We start from the raw sequence: 20353 nt of genomic DNA on the forward strand, positions 1-20353 counted from the left end.
ACAGATGGAAGCAACGGGTAGAGACGGGAGGTGTGCCAGATTTGGCAATGTACATACCTTTGAAGGGTGAGTGATGGTTTTCTACATAACCGAATGCATCCATAGAGCCGAGTGTATCTACCAGTGATCGGGTTGAAGAAGAGTGTCGGTGAGATACCTACTAGTATGCAGCGGGAACTGGGCTTGATGGATGAATTAAACGAGGGTCGCAACTGCTCAACAAGGTGTATGGGACGCATTTGTGAGGGAAGGAGCAAATGGGTTGGTTCTTCCCTTGGTTCTTGTTGCTCACGATAGGCAAGTGCTTTCAAGCACCTTCCTCGAGATGGACAGAGCAAGAGTACTGCGTGCCTCCACTCCCAGGATTGCGGTCCGACCTTCGACTTTCGTTTCCCCAACTCCGTTCCCACCTTAGTTGAATGAGGCAACACATGGAATGTACTGACTTGGACCCCCCCGTCAAGTTAAACCATTGTCTACCTCTAGCGGGCCCAATCCTGGCCAGGTCTCGTAGACCGGAAGCTAGTTGTTTGCAACTGTCCGGAGCCTCTGCCACGAACACTGACCATGGTCATCCCACCGATTCAATCCTTCTATCAGAAGGAACCGCCTGCCTCTTCTGCCTTCTCCCAGACACTACCAGGAACACCCGGATCCAACCCTACAGGCACAAACCGAGCGCCGTTGACAGAAACCTGGAAGCCACAAGGCACTTATCAGAGAGTCAACATCTCCGAACTTCAGTCAGGAAGAGGCAAGGTCCGATTCATGGGGAGAATTGTCAACATATGCCCGACCAAGCCTGACCATCAGCCCAGAGCCCTTTCCTCTATTCCTTCTGGATTCCACTTCATGGTGGTTAAAGACAATACTGGAGTAGTTGCCGTGAGTTAACGACTATCTTCCGAGTCGTCCCACAACGGTCTCCGAGCATCTATCTAGCTGACACCAATACTCCTCCAGGTCAAACTTCTCGGTACGCAATCCGACCTACCCAACCTCCACCTCGGGAAGCTGGTTACAGTATGGACTGGCTTTGTGGCCGAGTACTCCACCGCAGCCGCGATTCAAGTCCCTTTCGTGTCGATGTTCATTCCTGTTCACCCAGGCCCGGCTTCGCAATCATGTATCAAGTTCCACCAAGACGAAACGAATCCAGAAGAGACGGGCCTTTGTCGTATCCCTCTGGAATATGACACTAGTTCTGCGTCCTCTCAGATGCCGGGACTGATAAGCCTCAAAGCCTTCATGAAAGGCACTCATACCAATGAGAAGCGCGAGGATGATACTTTGACAAGAGTCCTTGTCTGTGTCTCAAGCGTTGGCCCTCGCAAGACCATCAAGACCTACAACAAGCCAGGCACTCTGGAACTGGTCGAGGTCCATGTCTGTGACGAAACAGATCATTGTGTGCTCAAACTCTATAGTGACCAGGTTATCTCGGCACGCACATGGACTGCTGGACATACCATCCTACTCTTTACCAACGCAAAATTCTACCCTCGAAAGAGAATCAACGAAAACCCAGGACTGGGTATTGCCCTGAACTCGAAAGTGGATGTGGATCCCGACTTCCCAGATGCTTACTGGCTTCGACGGATGGCTGAAGCTCAAACAAAGAGAGAGCGGGTACACACTCCGTTCCCCGTTGGTGTATGGGACGTCGAAGAAGCTATCAACGGCCCGAACAGGGTACTCTATACCTTGGCAGACGTGGATGAGAGGGTGAGAGAGGACTCTAGTGTCGTGTTCACCGGGAAGCTCAACGTCCTCATACTGGGCGCCAGTATCTGCGAGAGCCAGAGACAGAACAGACTCTGTTGTTTCGAATGGTGAGTTAGTTACCCGGAACCAGCCCGTATGGTACTTATATACAAGTCCGCCTTTCATCCCATCCATCACCTTTACCCCTCTACACCATATAAGGTCCGGCACCAGGCCTTAATACCAGAGCGGTCCAATTGGCCAAATGGCCGAGCGGTTCCGTTCATGAAAACATTGCCGGTGTGCGTGGTACCCGTGGTACAGTTTTCGTAGGTCGCAGCTGGAGCATGGTGGTTCGTTCCCCCAAGCCTCCTGGGCGACTGAGCTTTTTGCCATTTTTATCGCCTTCGGCTATGGTTGAAAAGAGCCTGGACGCGTTCTCTGTATTTTTCTCTCTCATTTGCACTTACTTTTGACCGAAGTTTGTATCTTGATTGTTGCCCGAAAACGTGGCGGTTCCGATCGCAAGTCGGCATCGCAGCTGGTGCATCTATCATGCCTCACGTTTCCACGTTCAGTGAGGGAAAAAGACGAGAAACTGACACTACCTTGTATTATCCAGTTGAAACTTCCCACTCTATTCCAACCAGTCCTCGGCGACGTGCAAGAACTGCCACAATGAATGCGAACTTACCATCAACCCCCGCGTAATCGGGCCCTTCGCCGACGAAACAGGATGTGTTGCCCCGGGCAAGCTGGTATGGAGCGATCGAGCATGGTCGGAGTTGCTCAGAGGTGGTCGTCGCATATGTTTTGACGGCAATATTGACAAAAAACAACAAGTTGCTGGACAAACGACGACTGAATCATCGCCAAATAACGATGTCTCTGACCCTACTACTTCATATGAGGACAATCATGAGGCTTACAGTGCTGTGCCTCAACCTCACCAATATATCTGGAAGGACCTGATCAAAGTTGACCCGGTGGAACTCAGAGATTTGGAGGAACGGCTACTGTACTCCCGTGTTACCTTGACGTTTGGCTGGTCCGCGGAGGTCAAACGGCTTTGTGTGTTGGGCGTGGAGTGGTGACGATGATCGATATGAAATGGGTCTTGGTAATTTCATATGCTGATATGGGGCATGTTTGTGGTATATTGAAAGGGGTCTGATGGTAAAGCCTGGTCCGAAGGAAGGGGACTATGTCAAGGATGCGGATGTTGTGAACAGAGTAGGACAAGATATCATGGTTTATGTGGCAGGAGTTTACATCATGGTCAACAATCACCGCACTGGTACTACGCATCGATCACAAGGGCCAATCAAAACCAGAGATATGTAAGAACGGGGTTCATTATTGTACCTATCAAGGCATCCAGCAAAGACCAAGCTACTAACTATGCTCTCTCCAAATTCCATCCTGGCAGCCAATTATACCCGCTCTTAACCATTTCCTCAATTTTCCATCAATGCTGTGCTGTGCAAAAAGCAACTCAAAGACACGCTCGCATTACCCCAAAATTCCTCCGTCTAAGAGATCAGATCTCTAGATCCTCCACTCAAAAACATGTCCGCAGCCACGTATGCTTGACCGCTTAGAAGAGCTTGTGCTCAAGGGTCATGTCAGACTCGGGCTCGAGACCGACGCAAGCGCGGAAGATGTTGGTAAGAGCGGCACGCTGCTTGGCAAGAGCGTTGACAACGGGAGTGCCGGGGGGAGTGAGGGGAGCCTTGAGCATGTAGCTGAGGACGCTCAGGACGCTGTGGAAGTGCTTGAAGTCCTTCTCGGCGACGGCGCCGCCCTCGGCAGCCTTCCACTGGATGCGGGTCATCATCTCGGTGATGACGACGAGATCGATGATCAGGGGCGAGGCAAGGAGGGAGTCCTCGCACACGTTGAAGAGCGAGATGGTCTGGTGACCGCCGCAGAAGATCTCGGCGTAGTACTCGTCGAGGGCGCGCTTGTCGTCGCCGACGGCGGGCATGTACTTGATCACGACGGTGTGGTCGGGGTGCTCGCCCTCCTTGTACAGGACGCTGTTGGCGGCCACCATGTCGTCGACGACGTTCGACTTGGAGATCTCCTTGGAGCGGAACTGCTTCTGCGAGGAAAGGTTGTAGCCGTCGTTGTTGCCCAGGTGGTTGTAGGACGCGATCGAGGTCAGCTTGATGCCGGCGTTGATGAGGAAGTCGGTCAGGGCAGACTTCATCTTGGTCTGGCCGGACTTGAAGTCGTCGCCGCCGATGAAGGCACCGTGTCTCTCGGCAAGCTCGATGGCGCCGGGGACGAAGGTGTTCTGGGGAGAGCCGTTGATGAAGGGAGTGCCCTCGAGAATGCAGGCAACGGCGAAGATGGTGGAGGGGGAGACCTCCTCGTGGCCGGCCTCAATGGACTTGAGGAGGTTGTCGGCGGTGTCGTTGACGCCGTCAATCAAGTCGGCGTAACGCTCGGTGTTGGCGGTCCAGAGGACAATGATCTTGTCGAGGCCGTTGGCGGCCTTGAACTCGCGAATGTCCTTGCGGATCTGCTCAACGTGCTCCATGCAAGCCTTGGAGCCGGGGAGAACGTTGTCGGCACGGTTCTCCTGGTTGGCAGCAATGAAGTCGGGGTAGTAGATGGAGGGCAGGGGGGCCATCTTGGACATCTCCTCGCGGAGAAGCTCCTTCATGGTAGGCTGAAGGACCTTGGCGCGATCCATGGCCTTGTCGAGGGGCAGGCCGGAGATATCCCAGCCGCCAATGACGAGGTCGTTGGGGTGGACCATGGGGAGGACGTTGTGGAAGGGAACGTTGACGTCCTTGCCCTTGGCGGTGATGCCGAGCTTGATGGTGGAACCCATGATGACGGAGCCGTAGTAGTTGGCCTCCTGGGTGCCCTCCTTGGTGGCCCAGCTGTACTTGTGCTTGTTGGCGAGGATGCCGGCGGTCACGGTGGTACCGTTGTTGCCGCCCCAACCGACCAGCATCATGCCGGTCTTGGGGACCTTTCTGTCGACCTTGAAGTCGTAGACGGTCTCCTTGGGGACGGCGACATAGTTGTCGCCCTCGACAGTGCACAGGGTGGTGCGGTAGGTGTACTTGGAGCGAATCTCCTCGTCGGTGTAGACTACGTTGGGGGAGTTGACAACGAAAGTCTTGGGGGTGGTGTTGATGTGTCCATCACCATTGGCATGAGCGCCGTTGGTGCCGTTGATACCGTTGGTAGTCATGTTGACGGTAGGGGTGGTTGTTCAGGTGCAGGTAAGTGGTTGGTTGGCTATCTTGGCTGTTGACGGTCTTTTATGGGGTAAAGACCGAGTCCGCTGAACTTCCGGGCGAGGCAGAACAACGGGCTCCTGCGTACGGGTGATGGACTCTAGTATTTATATTAGCAAAGGGTCTAGAAATTGGAATATTTTTCGAACCGCCGGTGACACAAAGCGCAGAGCCGCAAGGGTTGTGAATGGGCTAGGGAATATGGGACGAACTCAAGGTTCCCCGTTCACTAACACCCGCGCGGTGAAGGTCCAACAAACGAGGGCATGGCAACACAACAGAAGGGCGGCAGGTTGGTTGGCGGTTGTAGGGATGCAGGAACGTGAAGAGACGGCAGAAACCTGGAAAACGGCGACTTACGAGTTGAGTAGGTTGGAAAACGTTTTGGCGGATGATGGGATCGCGGCTCGGAAGCGCGATCAGATGGTTAGTTGGCTTTAAGGGGGGAGTGCGAGGTCGTGTCTGGACTTGACAGAATTTGATGTTTCTGAAGACGATGGGGATCGAAACAAACGAACGAGCAGGGACGTTGGTTTTCTTTATATACCTGGGGATCAGATAAGCAGGACAAGGGCTCCGCAAGGCACATGGCGGGAGATGTAGCCTCTTGTTCCGATGTGGTCCGGTGTGGGTAGCTTCCGGGGATTGGAGCTCCATTTCCATGCACCACGCGCGCGGCGGCGGCTGGCGGGCGGTCAAGGATCCAGGGGTCTCGCAACCTTTGCCCAAGCTCCGGGGTTTTCGGGCTCTAGACTTGCCCGCCCGTGACAGCTGCCTGTCCGGTCCGGGGCAGAGGACAATTCAGATTGATTGCAAATCGAGTCAGATGGTGAATGGTCGAGATACTTCACGTTATGTTGGGACTCTGCAACTTGACACGACTGAATGGCGGGAACCAATGACAAACGCCCACAGCCGATTTTCCCAAGGAATAATAACATCAAAAAGTGAATGTGGTTAATTCCGGGATGAATTTTTGATCTTTTTTTTTTCCTTGGTCGATTCCTTCACCTTCAATGCTTGGCACCTCAACAGTTCCCCCCAACCGGATGTTGGTATCAGACAGACATACCTACGTACGCAAGCAATCCTGGAGCAGAATCTGTTCACAACCTTTACACGCATGCACATCCTGATCCTGTCTGAATCCGCTGTCTTTTCTTTTGGCGGCCGAATCGACAGGCGCCGGTTAAAGTTGCCCCTGGGAGAGACAAAGTCTGTACAACCTTTTCGACGAAAGGGTCGAATTCGGGGTTTCCAACAACCCGCATCGTGCCACGGCGCGTCGGTTGTTACCTAGGTTCCCTTGGGGTTCCATGCGGGCGGGTAGACTTGGCGGGGGTTGGGGACGATGAGGGTCACTGAGGGTTTCTGGAGAGAAACCGGCAGCTCGGCCGCTTGATTGGCTGGCCGAGGAGGTCGGCGGCGAGGTGCCGGTCTTCCACCCACCGGGTCCACCTCCGGACACGGAAACCCCCTGAACCATCTCTCCATGCAATCCGATGTTCTGGGACACCCAGACTCGCCAGAAAGGACAACGCCAGCCTGCCGATTTGCCCACTCGATAACGGACTGATTCGGGTGCCGAGCACGATACCTGTGATCACGGTACGTACGGTCATACGGTGGCCGGTGATGGAAGAGCGGTCTGTCGATTTTTGTCTCTTCTTGCGCATCCCGCGTCTCAAGCTCGACATTGGTCCATCACCGAAAGTGCATTGGATCAGCAATTGTTGTGAGCCTGTGTTCGCTTGTCGTAGGTTGACATTGATCGAACCGCAACGCCATTGTTGATCGATCCCTGGAGATGTTGTCGTGGCAGCACCCGGAGATGCCTGCAAGCAGAGGGCGCAGAACCAGAGAAAGAAACGCCAGAAGCGAGCTCATCGTCAACAAACCCCCACGGCCGTATCATCGCGAACAATAATCACCTATACTCCAGCTGGGCTCAAGCATATACGAATCCAGTATCTGCTCACAAGCCAGAAACGCAACTTGATACGGTTGGCTGTAATCATGATAGGGCTTCGGCTCCCTTGGCTCATGGGATCCTGCGCAAAATACCACAAAGGAAAGACTTGCATCGAATGGCATCGTGGAACACAGGTTGTATCAGAAATATTTTTTTCTTTCTTTCTTTCTGCTCGAGTCCCGTCCTACCCACGCATGCAGCTTCATTTGACAGCGCAAAGTTGCATCATGACGGCAACGGATGGTCCCTATTGGGAACACTTTTCGAACTGATAGGTAACCCCAATGCCATCCACCTGCATGATGAAGGTTACTTTCGGGTTCCATATGCATCCTATCCTTTTTTCCCTCCTGCCAGTTCAAGGGGTAGTGAGTTTGGTGTCTTTTCGTTCGAAATGCTTCCATTAACAGTGATCACCCGAAGCCCCGAAGGAACATTGTAATTTCCCAGCGAATTAATAACATTTCTTTTACGGCATTCCGATGACATTCGCCATCGAGCTAAGTCGTTCTCAGTTATCTGTCGCGAAATCTGTACGCAACAAAGAGCCGACTTGGTGGGATTTGAAGCTCTCACTGCCGAACGACCACACGCACACGCACTCGCACACACATCAGGAAATGTACTACCGAAGATCAAGGGTCTTCGTTACACGGAAAAGACGGCATACCTACCTCAACTCGAACTTTTTTTTTCACCTGGAAACGTGTTTTAAGTAACACAGAACTGACTGTGGCGTGTCTTGGGTACTGCCTCGGGCTATGGAAATCGGAGTGTGTCTTGACCGCGGAAGCGGTCTGGAGTCGAGGTTGACATTTCCCTGTCCTGTGTACAACACCATATCACCAAAAAAAGACAGACACACAAGACAGACAGACATACTTACCGCAAGAACTGAGATGGCGGGTTTCAGACCCTTCGCCTTCCAAGTGTAATGCTCGACTCGACTATAGTTACCCAGCCAGACACACAGCCAACGAACGACGTTGAAAGGGGGGCTATAGTGCCGTTACACAGCGCAAGACTAAGTCATCATTCGAGGCCAACTTTAAAACTTATTGGACTTTGATTGCCCTTCATAGTCGTGACGTATTGTTGACAGAGAGAGAAAGCTCCTTCTCTCATAGATTCCGATTGGAAAAGACATTATGCAACTTGGGAATACCGGCATTTCCGTAACCGGAGTAGAGATTCCGCATTGGTGTTGCAGAAAGCGAAGATAGACAGGATGAGAGAGGAGAGGAGAGAAAGAAGCAAAAACAATAACACGTAAAAGGCAAGTCAGACAGTTGAACTGGATGACGAAGTGAATGAGTGAGTCAAGTCCGTTGACTGACATGAAGAAATCGCCAATGGCAGTCTTCTCGAAAATGAATGGTGTAGTTGGCTCCGGATCTTCGACCACCGCACACCATTCGCGGAACCACAAGGGAGTTGACATGCAGACGTTGACGAGCAGGTGAGTTGACAGGCCATGGCTTGGCTTCGTTAACGAGCGGCTTGGCGGGAAGGGACAGATTCGGAACACATCCGTTCGCTTCGACATCCCACGCGGAGGCTCCCACGGTAACACCCATCCTCGCCATACAATCTAATACTGGTTTGTTTGTTAGCTTGGTACTCCTAGTATACTCGATGAGATCTATCCTGAATTATCCCAAACCTTATAAGGATAAAGTAAATAGCTAGGTACGGATCGGAAAGGGATCAATAAGATTCAATATGACATATTGAATTTCAGAAATAGTATATTCAAAGTAAGATTACGCTTTGGTTATAGAACGAAACGAATCAATTGGATATGAAAACGCCTGGGGAAGTTGACCCGAGGTCTCGAGCTAACAAACAAACCAGTATTGGACTGTATGTTGAGCGGCCGATTGCATCGAGTCAACTTTGGTCTTAAGCTCTGGCTCTCTAACTCGGCGAGTTTGAAAGCCGACGGTTCGTGGCCTGTTCCCCGCATCAGCAGCATCACTTGTTGTTGATTCAGGAATATTTCAAGTCTCTGATTTGGTCTTTTGTTTACGTCACCTGCTTGATGCTATTTGGCGTTCGAGTTGTCGGTTAGAATATGAAACAGGCCTATATTGTACTAACACGTATGTTGTTGACATCGGTGTCGTAGCTTCACTGGCATCTCGGAGGACGGGATATCCCGTATATCAACAAATAACGGGCTGTATCGATGCCGGAAAACCAGCTATAGCATCAGTGGGCATTGAGACTTGGGACAATCAGCCACATCTGGCGAGACATGACTGCCGAGAAGGTTTGAAACAATGCGCTTTGTAATAGAAACGGCAAAAGGACATCATGTGGGAAAGCAATCCAGAACAATTCGAGGTCATAGACTCATAGTAACCTCGGTGGTAAGGATGGCGAACGGTACATCATCGGAACTGAGTATGACGAGCTGGTCAAGATCTTTTCACCTCCAACGTCTTTGAGAGATATGATGGCGCTTCTTCGATATCATGAGCTCAAATCAGTCCCGAAATGGACATTCCGAAATCACATGATGGGAATGAGACGTCTGCGACCCAGAAGATGGGCTGGCCAATGAGGTAGTACCAATGGGTTTCCCTTGTCTCAGAAGAAATTTTGATATAGACAGTGTCGGGTATACTTAACCGTTGGCGAGGTCGTACTGCGATATACAGTCTCGATGGCTTTGATGAAGCTGGATGATATCATCTCAGCCAGGCAACATCAGGCTCGGTCTCTTTCACGGCTGATTCCATGTCATGCGGGGAGACGGTCCCAGTCCCAGGGGCCTGATGAACCATGAACGAGGTCATGCGCATCGGTGGTTGTGACGGCGGGATATGATGATGGTTGGCGCGCCAGTTTCATCACGTCCGATGTAGATGTTTCTTGTGCCGATTGCATGATGATCCAAGTTCTCTGGAGGATGAGCCGAACCTCTGCAAGGTACGGGCGAGCACTCCCAGGTACAGGGCCCTGAGCGGCCAGGAGGGTGTCCAGCCATCAGCCAGTCGGCGAGCGAGGACCATTCAGAGGCTCCACCCGTTCCTAGATGTGTGGAGAAGTGGCGCTTGCCCAATTCGAGATGATGAGCGACTCTCCAGCGAAACAGGTGCGCTACAGTGGACTTCACGCCAGGGCGTCGGCGGGCTGGGAGGGTGCCAAGTGGAGAGGTCAATAATGAGGAATCAACAAATGGACAATCAATGGATGCGTGGACCGGCGATTAATTGCGGACGGAATGACGCGAGGGAGATAAGATGGTGCTTGGTCGGGTACAACACGCTGCAAATGAGGTGACGGGGAGCAGCTATGTTGGTATACCATCTCTTTGGTGCGCATGGTGTTGGTAACTGATGGAAGGCAAATGAAAGGGATGGGATAATGCTAACGTCGACGAATGTGACGCAATAGCAGCAACACTATTTTTTATATGTAACCGCTTTATAGCTGAAGCTTTAGTGCTGACTGGAAGGTGAACAAGTGCGGCCTTGCCTCCTCGATCGCCGTCGCAACATCAACCAGGGCACCACTTCGCTTCACCAAAGTGGTTCTTGATGGAGATACCTTCCCAGCCCTTTGACGACCTCGCGTTATCTCATCAATGAAATTGTTTTCCGAGAATACCGGCGTCACTCCTTTAGTCTGGCGTAGAACGTTGAGCAAAGTCCCTCGCTAGAATTTCTTCGCCTTCTCTGGCTTCCTTTTTGGCCGCCTTTTGGATCCTAGACTCCTCGGTTCTGCAGCAAACCAGCAACACCAAGACGGCAGCGCCAATATACCTAACCTAGCTTGGATCTTTCAGGGGCAGGGGGTCACCGGGCACGCCTCTTTCGCGCCTCCCACGCCTCTCGCGCACGCTTTTTTTGGACAAGACACGTCTTTGATCTTGATCTCATCCATCCCCAGCTTCTCTCGATAGCCTTTGTCCTCCCGGCGTCACTCGAGGCAAACAACGTGCCCCTGACGCCCACCGCACTTGGCTCTTTGTCATCGACCTCCCCTTGACGCCCAAACAGAACGCCCCGGATTCCTCGCGTCAGCATCGACTGCTACGGCGCTGTAACATTGAGGACACCCTCACCTGCCTCACACTCCTTCAAAACGGAGAACTAGGGGGGGGCGCGAGAGGGGTGCCACTTGACCAGGGACTTTTTGCTGGGGTTGGCTAGCCTACCGCACTGGCAGCTAGGGGCGTTCAAGGGTCGCATCCAAGGGTTGCCGGGGTAGGTCGTCCACCTTCACCCTCACCGACCTGATCATCCTTCTTCAACGCTTTCTCGCCGTTCATACAATTCTTCCCGATTCCGACAACATTCCATTATCGAGACGCACCGAGACACCGTTGTGTCGTCTTCCCCGCATTTTTACTTCCCGCTGTCGTCTAGCCCACCGACAGCCTTGTGGTGCTTAGCCCCGTTCCTCCTCGCTCAACGGGAATCCTCGACTCCAGCTCGTGGCGCGCATTCCTTCGAGTTCAGTCTTCGACCAACCGAATCCAACATCCAACTGCAACTGAGAAGATCCGGGGACCCAGGAACCACTTGGTGTTCTCCCGTTTAATATCCTACCGCCCGCGAACAGACCAGCCTTTGTTGCTCGACCGCCTAAACGATTACCTGGCATCCCGCTTGACGTAAAGCCTTCGATCGCCTTAGGCCTTACCTGCTTTAGGCACTGGGTTGGACAGACCTCGGGGATTTGGGGTGATACGTGTAATAGGCAGCGTTCTGGATGAAGCATTTGCGGAATAAAGCACCCGTTGTTACAACATTAGCTTTGGTCATTCGCTTCGCTCCTTCTAACTTCCCCCAGCAAACTCGGGGACCTGCATGGTGGTTCCTTCCAATTCAGCCCTTTTCAACCGTTAAGTGACGCGGCTCAAGCCCAAAGAAGGCAAGAATGGCTTCGGAAAGCTTCATGCCGACAGTAAAATGCTCCTCATGCGGATCCCAAGTTCCGATATTACTGATGGGCGAACATGTTTGCGCCGGAGGGTCAGACGCAGATGATAAGGCAGACCCATCACCAGCAGACGAACCTTCTTCAGCCGCTCCGCCAGCCCCGGCAACTTCACTGTTTGGTCGACTGAATCCTTTTAGTGCCTCTCAGGCGCCTCAAGTAGACACTACTGTCGCTGGTAGGTCTCATCCTTGATGTGCTTCAGATTCCCGTACTGACGATGGCTTCTCAGATCGACTATCCACAGGTCCATCCCAAGACACTCGCGGATCGATAAGTTTGTCGCCAAAGACCCAAAGTGGACGACCTGGTCTCGGGAGCACCGATGATTTACAAGCGTTGCGCCGGCCCAGCGCCTTCGCAACGGGTAACGCGGACCGAGCCCCAAACTTGCTACAACGTATGAACAGCATGACCCCTGGGCCATTTGATACGGACCGACGGCCGTCGGCTGATTTCCGTCCGACTACGCCCCTGGGACGCAGCATGACAGACTTGCGACCAAACACACCAGCGCGAAGCATGACAGACCTTCGACCAAATACACCAGCGCGGAGCATGACAGACCTAGGACCTAACACGCCAGCAGGCAGCATGGCAGATCTGCGACTAAACACACCAGCGCGGAGCATGACAGACCTAGGACCAAACACACCAGCACGCAGCATGACAGACCTAGGACCAAACACACTAGCACGCAGCATGACAGACCTAGGACCAAACACACTAGCACGCAGCATGACAGATCTGCGACCAACCACCCCGATTCAACGGCCAGGGACATCGGCATCAAACATTTCTGCTGGACCCGGAAACCCGGTGACGCCAATGAGAGGGAACGGACCTGAAGGATTTGGCCCTCCCCAACGAGGGCCTCCCCCACGGGGGCCGCCGCCAACAGGGCCTCCTCCATCGGGACCAGTTCAACAAGACCTGAAGCCCGACAACGCCTTCACCATGCTGAATCGCGCCGCGACCTTTCACGGGCCAAACCATACTCCAGAACCGCCACACCGGACACCGTCTGCACCTGGATTCCGTCCCGAACGACCCCGACGACCGTCCGAAGCAGCTAGAGATGCTGCAAGGGGCCCGGTGCCAGGCCCGAGGCCAGGCGCGATGTCAGGTCCGATCCCAATGACGGATGATCGAATGAGAAGGCCGAGTAGAGGCCCAGACACATCCCGTCCCCCACCGCCGCGAACCGGCCTCGTTCGGGCGAGAACTACAGGGCCAGATGGAGCCCCTGCCGTGCCAGCCATCAATCTCGCGGAGGAATTCGGAGTAGGAAACCCATATCATACACCATCCGAATCCGTTTCATCCAATGGGTCGAGCCAGGCTTCATCCAATGGCTCAACCCAAGGTACTACCTTGGAGCGCCGACCTAGTCAAGCAAGTCAGGCTAGCTCAAGGACGAGCCCACCCCGATCTGTGGCATCCAGTGGGAGGAAAGGATCGGACACGCCCACATTTGACAGCTCTGTAACAAGGGCGAGCCCACCCCAATCTATGGCATCCAGTGGGAGGAAAGGATCGGACACGCCCACATTTGACAGCTCTGTAACAAGGGCGAGCCCATCCCGATCTGTGGCATCCAGTGGGAGGAAAGGATCGGACACGCCCACATTTGACAGCTCTGTAACAGACCTACAGGTGGACGAGGATGGAGGTAAACTGACGCGGACACCCTCTACGCAATCAGTCCCTTATGATGGTGGTATTCCTCAAATGCTCCGGAAGCTGAGACCACCACCCCTAAGCAAAAGGCCACCTCCTCCAGAAGGTGGATATGATCCACGAATCGACCCACGCTTGCAGCGGAATAAGTCACCCTTGGCTTCACCTGCTCTTGATCTTTCAGGTCTCGACGACCCGAATGCCCAATTTGATCGCGGAGTCTCCCCACAGCCCGCACCATCTGCATCTCCGCTGCTGGCCTCGGCAACAATCGAGAGAAGGGATCGATCCTCAACTGCAACCGCGAATAGCCAACAGGAACGCCCGCCTTCTCAATCCCCTCAACGTCCAACAGAGCGGAGCAGTCGCCAGTCCCTGTCCGCACCAGATGTGCAACAACAGGAGCCCCCACAACCGGAATCTCCCACGTCTCCGGCGGAGGAGAAACCCGAGCCTCGAATCGAAACCCAGGCTAAGGAACGACAGCCTTCTCAGCCGCCGCAAGCCACTGAGCCGCCAGTTGTGAAGCCCGACGAAGAGCAACAAGAACCGGAGACGCAAACAAGCCCACGGGCTCCAGGACCCGACGACCAGCAGCGTGGGAGTATCGATCGAACAGCAAGGCTGGATCAAGAACGGGAGCGGACGCCCTCACAGCCTCGACAGGCTCCTCCGACTACCTCATCTCGTGGCGACTGCAAAGGCTGCAGCCTGCCCATCACAGGCAAATCCATTTCCAGCGCGGACGGCCGTCTGACGGGACGCTACCATAAAGCCTGTTTCGTCTGCTCGACCTGTCGCCAGCCCTTCTCCTCCGCCACCTTCTACGTCCACCAGGACCGACCGTACTGCGAGCGCCACTACCACGAGCTCAACGGAAGTCTCTGCGGAAGCTGCGACAACGGTATCGAAGGCCAATACCTCGAGGACGAACGGCGCAGGAAGCACCACGTCGGCTGTTTCCGGTGTGGCGATTGCAAACTCGTGCTGAAGGATGGCTATTTCGAGGTCAACGGGAAGGCCTATTGCGAAAAGGACGCTTGGAGGAGGGTGCAGTGGCTCGCTAGTAACGGCGGTGGGGGCCCAGGTCGGAAGCCTCCTCCGCCCGGACCGCGGTTCGGACCTCCTGGAGCGGGGGGGCCACCACGGACTGGACCTATGGGACCTGGTATGGGTGGTATGGGCCGCCCCGGCATGGGTCCGGGCGCACATGAACTACCGCCGCCGGGCATACCGCGCATGGAGAAGCGTATGACTAGATTTGGCATGATGTCAGCTGCTTAAGTAGAGGCACTCTTGAGAGCCGAGTGATGGTTCTCTCCAAAGGTTTACATATTCCCCTCTCTCTTATGAGAAGGGAGGGAGGGAGAGGGGCCGCTCTTGACTGGAATATTGTCTCGGCCTCGTTCTCCCTTGCGGTATGCACACATACGGCTACTCGCGTTTTGTGCGCAAGAAACTTTTTCTTTTGGATATCATCGCTACCCATAGACTGGGTTCGATCCGACACTTTACTTACTTTACTTTCTTGGTTCATTTCTGATACCCATACCAACTAGTTTGGCTTTATTTACACAATCCCCTTTTTTCCTTTCCCTTTGTAAAAAAAACACAATAACATGTAATTTCTGATGATAATCTCACAATGTATAGCAACAACAATTCATCTCCAAAACCTACTCTATCTACTCGTGGGTAGTTATGTAGGAGCAGATGGGGATTCGGAACAGGCAGGGGAGAAGGAAAGGAAGAGGGACTTGAGTTTCAGGAGTTGCTGGGAAAGGAAGCACGTGAGCGAGCTGAGGATCCTACTGTGACATATCAAGGGTCGGGTAGTAGTACAACCGGGAGGTTGCAGCGCCAGATTGCCCCAGGGGCAAATGGATATGAGAGAGAGGGGAGGGAGGAAAGGAGCAAGATAGAGAGTACAAATATACACGCTGTAGCACGCAATGCGTCACAGTAGTTGAATCCAGCCATTGGCCATCGTCACTATTCATCTTCGTGTTCCCCCTTGTGCTTGTGGGTGAGTACTACCGAGCTGAGGTGGTCTCGGCAGTTGGACTTTTTGGCCGTACTTTTGCTTAGAGGGCCTCGAGGAAGCGGAAGAGGTGAGTGAGTGTGACGTTCGCTTGGGAGTTGTGAAACCAAACGGTCGTCAGGGGTACCCGGACACTTGGGTAGGTAGATCTGGGGGATCTCCAGATTGCATGCATGGGTCCATCTACATTCCTGCGGTTGGAAGATGTGTGGTCATGAGGTTGTATTGGTTATTCTCCATATAGTCTCTTGCGATTCACATGTCCTTATCCCCGTGAACACTCGTTTGCAAGGCTCCTATCTGTCTGTGAACGAAGATGAGTGCAGTGTTTTCCACCATGGATCCAAACAAACCAAATTGTTTGTCCACATCCGGGAGACGGCTCGGTGCGTAGCCGTTTAATTTGCCGGGGTAATTCTAAGCCTCTATTCTAGAGTCTAGACTGTCAGGATTCCCGTGAGGAATCGCCAAGAAGGTAGATAGCCATAAGGAGGCTGATGAAGACAGGTTATTGCCTAGTATGATTCTTGCAGTTACGAGACGGAAGGATCTGAGAAATGCACATTTGGCGGTGATTTGCTGTTCTTCCGTAGGCTGGGTACTATACACCAGATCACGCAAAGTGGTAATTCCCAGTCGGCCGGTGTTGGATTCTTGTCGATACCATCCTGGGACGGGCACTTACACATCCGCAGTCTCCATGCCAGCCCGTAAGGACATTCGGGTTCATCCATCCCCTCCTGTCTGCATTGCGGAAAGTGGTGCCCTCTTTTATAGTCCGCAGTGTCTAAGTATTTTGACGGGAGGCCAGCGCCACGCACAAGTTTCCGTGTCAACAGCGCGGGCAGGTGCTGTCCTCGCCCAAGTGAACGATGTTTCCCGTCGAAGTGGATGTTACAAACGGAGAGCTCCTTCCATTTTCATCCCATCATTTCTGGACCGGCTGGTTAGTTAGTCGTAACACGTGGATAAGGTACGGCCGACGTTCAGGTTTCTTCGTCCAAGTGAAGGGGGAAGGAACCAAGGTGCGCGCTGATAAGGGCGTTACGTGTTTCATCGTGCTACCTCTTGCTGTCCTTGATGTCTCGCCAGGCCGCTTGCAAGTTGCCGATCACAGTACCCAGACATTTGATAGTATGGTGATTGAATTGATTCCAGCATCTATCGAGATTGCCCGCCCGCATCCCTTCGAGTTCTTCAAGTCGACCTGCGGGCCACGAAGACACCTTGTCTTGCCCCTCCCCCTCTTCTTCCTTACTCCTCGAGCGAGCGCTTCACTTTCCGCTAACTATCTCCTTGATCATGATTTCGACTACCAAATCACAATCTTTCTCTGTTAGGTTTTCCAAGTGGTACTAGGCGGGACTGTTTGATACGGTCAGGCGGTCGTCGCCTTCATTGCGCGCTTACGGAGCACAGGCACCTGGAGTGCCTACACCTCAGCCATTCGAACCTCGCACTCGTTTTCTCAACCATGATAGTCAGACTCCGGCGTCAGCGGGCGCTGGGCCAGCCCATCGTTCTTGTTTCCATTATACTTGTCATACTTGTTACGGCGAGTTTTCTTCTTAGAAGCCAACGATACAAGTCGATACAGCTGTCGGAAGCGACCGACTTCACCAAGCCGCCGCCCTCGGGTGGCGCAACAACTACGCAGGTCCATGAGGTGATACACTCCGACACTGAGGTCGATAGTCACCAGGAAGTACCAACACAGGAAGAGTTCGAGGAGGAGAGTAGGGAGCTGCTAGAGTAAGCCATGTCCCTGAGTGGCAGCATTCAGCCAGTCAAGTCCAGTCGCACTGACAATTTTGACCGATATAGTAATCCCGACGCGGGCGCGATTTACGGAAATACCCTCGAGACACTCATCGATAAAGAAAAGCGAACGGCTCAACAGAAGAAGTTCCTCACAAGAACAGGGAGCAAGGTGCCCTACAGTCTCGACAAGCCGTATATCTTCAACCCATATCCACAATATAACAGTCGAACATGCTTGGGTCCAACAGGGAAAGAGGTGGAAGATATCCACGTCTTCAAAGGTCACCCAGCCAGGTTCCCGGAGTCTGGTTTTGGCAGCTACGAGGTTTTGGGGATTGACAAGAATCTTTGCTTTGAGCGAGAAACCAGGCTGGGTCCGTACGGGGTGGCACCCGTCGAGGATAAGGATGGGCAACCTGTTGATTGGGACAAGGTGGACTGGGGAGGGCTTCAGTTGCAGTGTCTGGAGAAGAACAAGGGACGGTTTGCGACGGAACATCCTGCCAACAGCTTCTCCGACAGCAACAGCGGATTCCACGTGGCGACAGAAAGAGAACACAGGGCAGACGGGCCTACAGACTCGATCCCGAATAACACGAAACGATGGTGGACTCCGAAAAAGCAATATGGATCGCCTACCAACATGACGGGTAGAACTGACACGTCGGTAACGGAGCCGAAAAGCGCCGTGCTTCTGCGCTCTTATACGGGGAAGAAATACACAGAGAACGACAAGCAAGTTATCAGATCCATGGTGACGGAGCTGAGCTTGCGAACAGGAGGACAATATCAAGTCTTCCTTTTCGTTCATGTCAAGGAGGACCGCGACATCTGGTCGGACGACAAAGCCTATGAAGAAGTCTTGGATACTGCCGTTCCTGTCGAATTTAGAGGGATGACGGTGCTTTGGGATGAGGCATCCATGAAGTTGGTATATCCCAAACTGAGCAAGGAGGCGATCCGAGTCCACAACGCACAGTTTCTGTCTGTCCAAGTATTCATGCAGAAGTTCCGAGAGTTCGACTACGTCTGGAACTGGGAGTTGGATAGTCGTCTGACCGGCCATCATTACGACTTTTTGATTAAGCTTATTGACTTTAGCAGGAAGCAACCAAGAAAAGGGCTGTGGGAACGAAACGAACGGTTTTATATCCCATCTTACCATGGTGATTATGACACGGAATTCCGCAAGAGCGTTAAACAGGCCGCTGGTCAAGATTCCATATGGGGCGCCCCTAACTTACCCGTCGTCAACCCGATCGGGCCAAAACCACCAGTTTCAACACCAGAGCTGGACCGATATGAGTGGGGTGTCGGCGAGGAAGCTGATCTCATCACCCTGTCGCCGATGTTCAACCCTATAGACAGCAACTGGGTTCTGCGCGATCAAGTGTGGGGTTACCAATCCGACGCCTTCTCAGGCAAAGATCTCCCTCGCAGAGCCACCATCATCACGCAAGCGCGATTGTCGAGGAAGCTTGTCGATGTCATGCACGCCGAGAACCTCAAGGGGAATCACGTCGGCTCCGAAATGGTAGCCCCAACTACTGCCCTGATCCACGGACTCAAAGCCGTATACGCCCCGATGCCCGTGTTCTTCGACAGGCCATGGAACAGCACTCAGCTGGCGCGATGGTTCAACGGTGGACCGCGAGGGCAGAGCGGCGGGCTGGGGAGCGCGATGGGATGGGGCAGAGAAGGGCGTTTCCAGGGTGCCACGTGGTACTTCCGCGCCGTCCCGCCGCCACGGTTGTATAACAACTGGATGGGATATGAAGATACGGGTATCGGGGGTGCCGAGTGGGAGCGTAGTCATGGGAGACCGTGTCTGCCTGCCATGTTTCTCCATCCGCTCAAGGACGTGAGGCCGACACCGAAGGGGTATACGTCTGAGTCGAAGTTGCCATACTGAACATATGGATGTTGAGGTTAGAAAGGGATTGTAGGCATAGTCATCTTTTTACGTGAGGGGGACAGCATGTATGTGCTTATGCAAGCCATGTTATTTCGGCTGCAGCCTTTTGACAGATATGTTGATGCAAGACGTCATGTTTGACTCCTCATAAAACAAGTTCGCCGATGTGCCCGCTCCGCTGGTGAGATTCCGAGAGGTTTTCGAAGCCGGAGCCGGATGGAATTCTGCAATGACAATTGATGGAGGAAAGGAGACGAAGTGTCATACATGTGGACTACTTGAGTCTTGTGACGTCGTCGTCATGCTGCGATGACTGTGAGCTTGTCGTGGTTGTGAGCATCACCCCCTTTTCAGAACCCTAACCCTTCATTCCCAGCAAAGAGAGTCACGAGGGTCAAAGGTGGGCGGGAAGCCCCTTTTCAGGCTGCATGGTTCCAGACCACACCACGTTGAGCTGAATGGACGATCACAGGGCGAACTATATTCCTTTCGAAACAGGAAGTGATCTTATGTCTTTGTCGTCCACTCGTATCAGGCAGGCGCACACACTGCCTAGAACTGCTAGAGTGCCTCAATGCCTAGCTAAAACATTTGGCTGTGGGTTTTCACCGCTGTTGGAATCCCGCCAATATGGTGTTCTTCTGCTGGGTTTAATTGAACCAGATGAATGGAGTTGCAAGTTGGGATTTGCATTTTGCGCAATTCGCGTGCTCCCTGATCCTCGCTCGGAATGTGCAACTTCCAGAACGTACGATGATACATAGCTCGCTCGCGTGATAGGGAGATCTCCTTGCCTGCTGGAAATGAAAATCCGGTCCCGTTGAAGGATGGTTTAGTGTAGGGACAAGCGAAACGGGCTCATGCTTCCCCGTCATCCGTCATCAGGCTCCGTTTGTTGATGGGTATCTTTACCCAACAGAAACTATCCAGAGAAAGGGCTGGACTCTAAGTGTTTGGAGCCTATGTTCAAAAAAGGGTGTGAATTTGCAAAAGCCAAGCAAACCCATGGAAATGTCAGATTGTCACAACACGGACAGTGCGCTCGTAAAAAGGGTCGTTTTAAGAGAAAAGAT

General features: G+C 53.1%; 5 protein-coding genes across 5 annotated transcripts; 4 read left to right on the forward strand and 1 right to left on the reverse strand.

The window, feature by feature from the left end:
* Positions 1 to 480: 480 nt before the first annotated feature.
* B0H65DRAFT_556308 (uncharacterized protein) lies at positions 481 to 2125 on the forward strand (the record flags this gene model as incomplete). The annotated part of the gene is made up of 3 exons (XM_062830049.1): positions 481 to 885; positions 964 to 1832; positions 2029 to 2125. Exons 1-3 carry the CDS (start codon positions 568 to 570, stop codon positions 2123 to 2125), a joined length of 1284 nt encoding a protein of 427 aa, XP_062684804.1. The 5' UTR covers positions 481 to 567.
* A 1176-nt stretch (positions 2126 to 3301) lies between these two features.
* Positions 3302 to 4915, reverse strand: B0H65DRAFT_422135 (putative myo-inositol 1-phosphate synthase; the record flags this gene model as incomplete). The annotated part of the gene is made up of 1 exon (XM_062824382.1): positions 3302 to 4915. The coding sequence occupies one exon, from the start codon at positions 4913 to 4915 to the stop codon at positions 3302 to 3304; it is 1614 nt and encodes a 537-aa protein (XP_062684805.1).
* Positions 4916 to 6853: 1938 nt separating this feature from the next.
* Positions 6854 to 7501, forward strand: B0H65DRAFT_123880 (uncharacterized protein). The gene has a single exon (XM_062820712.1). The coding sequence runs from the start codon at positions 7049 to 7051 to the stop codon at positions 7373 to 7375; it is 327 nt and encodes a 108-aa protein (XP_062684806.1). The 5' UTR covers positions 6854 to 7048; the 3' UTR covers positions 7376 to 7501.
* A 4391-nt stretch (positions 7502 to 11892) lies between these two features.
* On the forward strand, positions 11893 to 14847 carry B0H65DRAFT_418673 (uncharacterized protein; the record flags this gene model as incomplete). Its single annotated transcript, XM_062824156.1, has 4 exons — positions 11893 to 12061; positions 12116 to 12343; positions 12434 to 13405; positions 13532 to 14847. The coding sequence occupies 4 exons, from the start codon at positions 11893 to 11895 to the stop codon at positions 14845 to 14847; spliced, it is 2685 nt and encodes an 894-aa protein (XP_062684807.1).
* Positions 14848 to 15941: 1094 nt separating this feature from the next.
* On the forward strand, positions 15942 to 19277 carry B0H65DRAFT_506908 (uncharacterized protein; the record flags this gene model as incomplete). Its single annotated transcript, XM_062828102.1, has 6 exons — positions 15942 to 15994; positions 16198 to 16229; positions 16610 to 16720; positions 17086 to 17356; positions 17429 to 18382; positions 18470 to 19277. 6 exons carry the CDS (start codon positions 15942 to 15944, stop codon positions 19275 to 19277), a joined length of 2229 nt encoding a protein of 742 aa, XP_062684808.1.
* Between the last annotated feature and the right edge of the window lie 1076 nt (positions 19278 to 20353).

This window comes from Neurospora tetraspora, assembly GCF_033439725.1.
Source record: "Neurospora tetraspora strain CBS 560.94 chromosome Unknown B0H65scaffold_2, whole genome shotgun sequence".
Lineage (NCBI taxonomy): Eukaryota > Fungi > Ascomycota > Sordariomycetes > Sordariales > Sordariaceae > Neurospora > Neurospora tetraspora.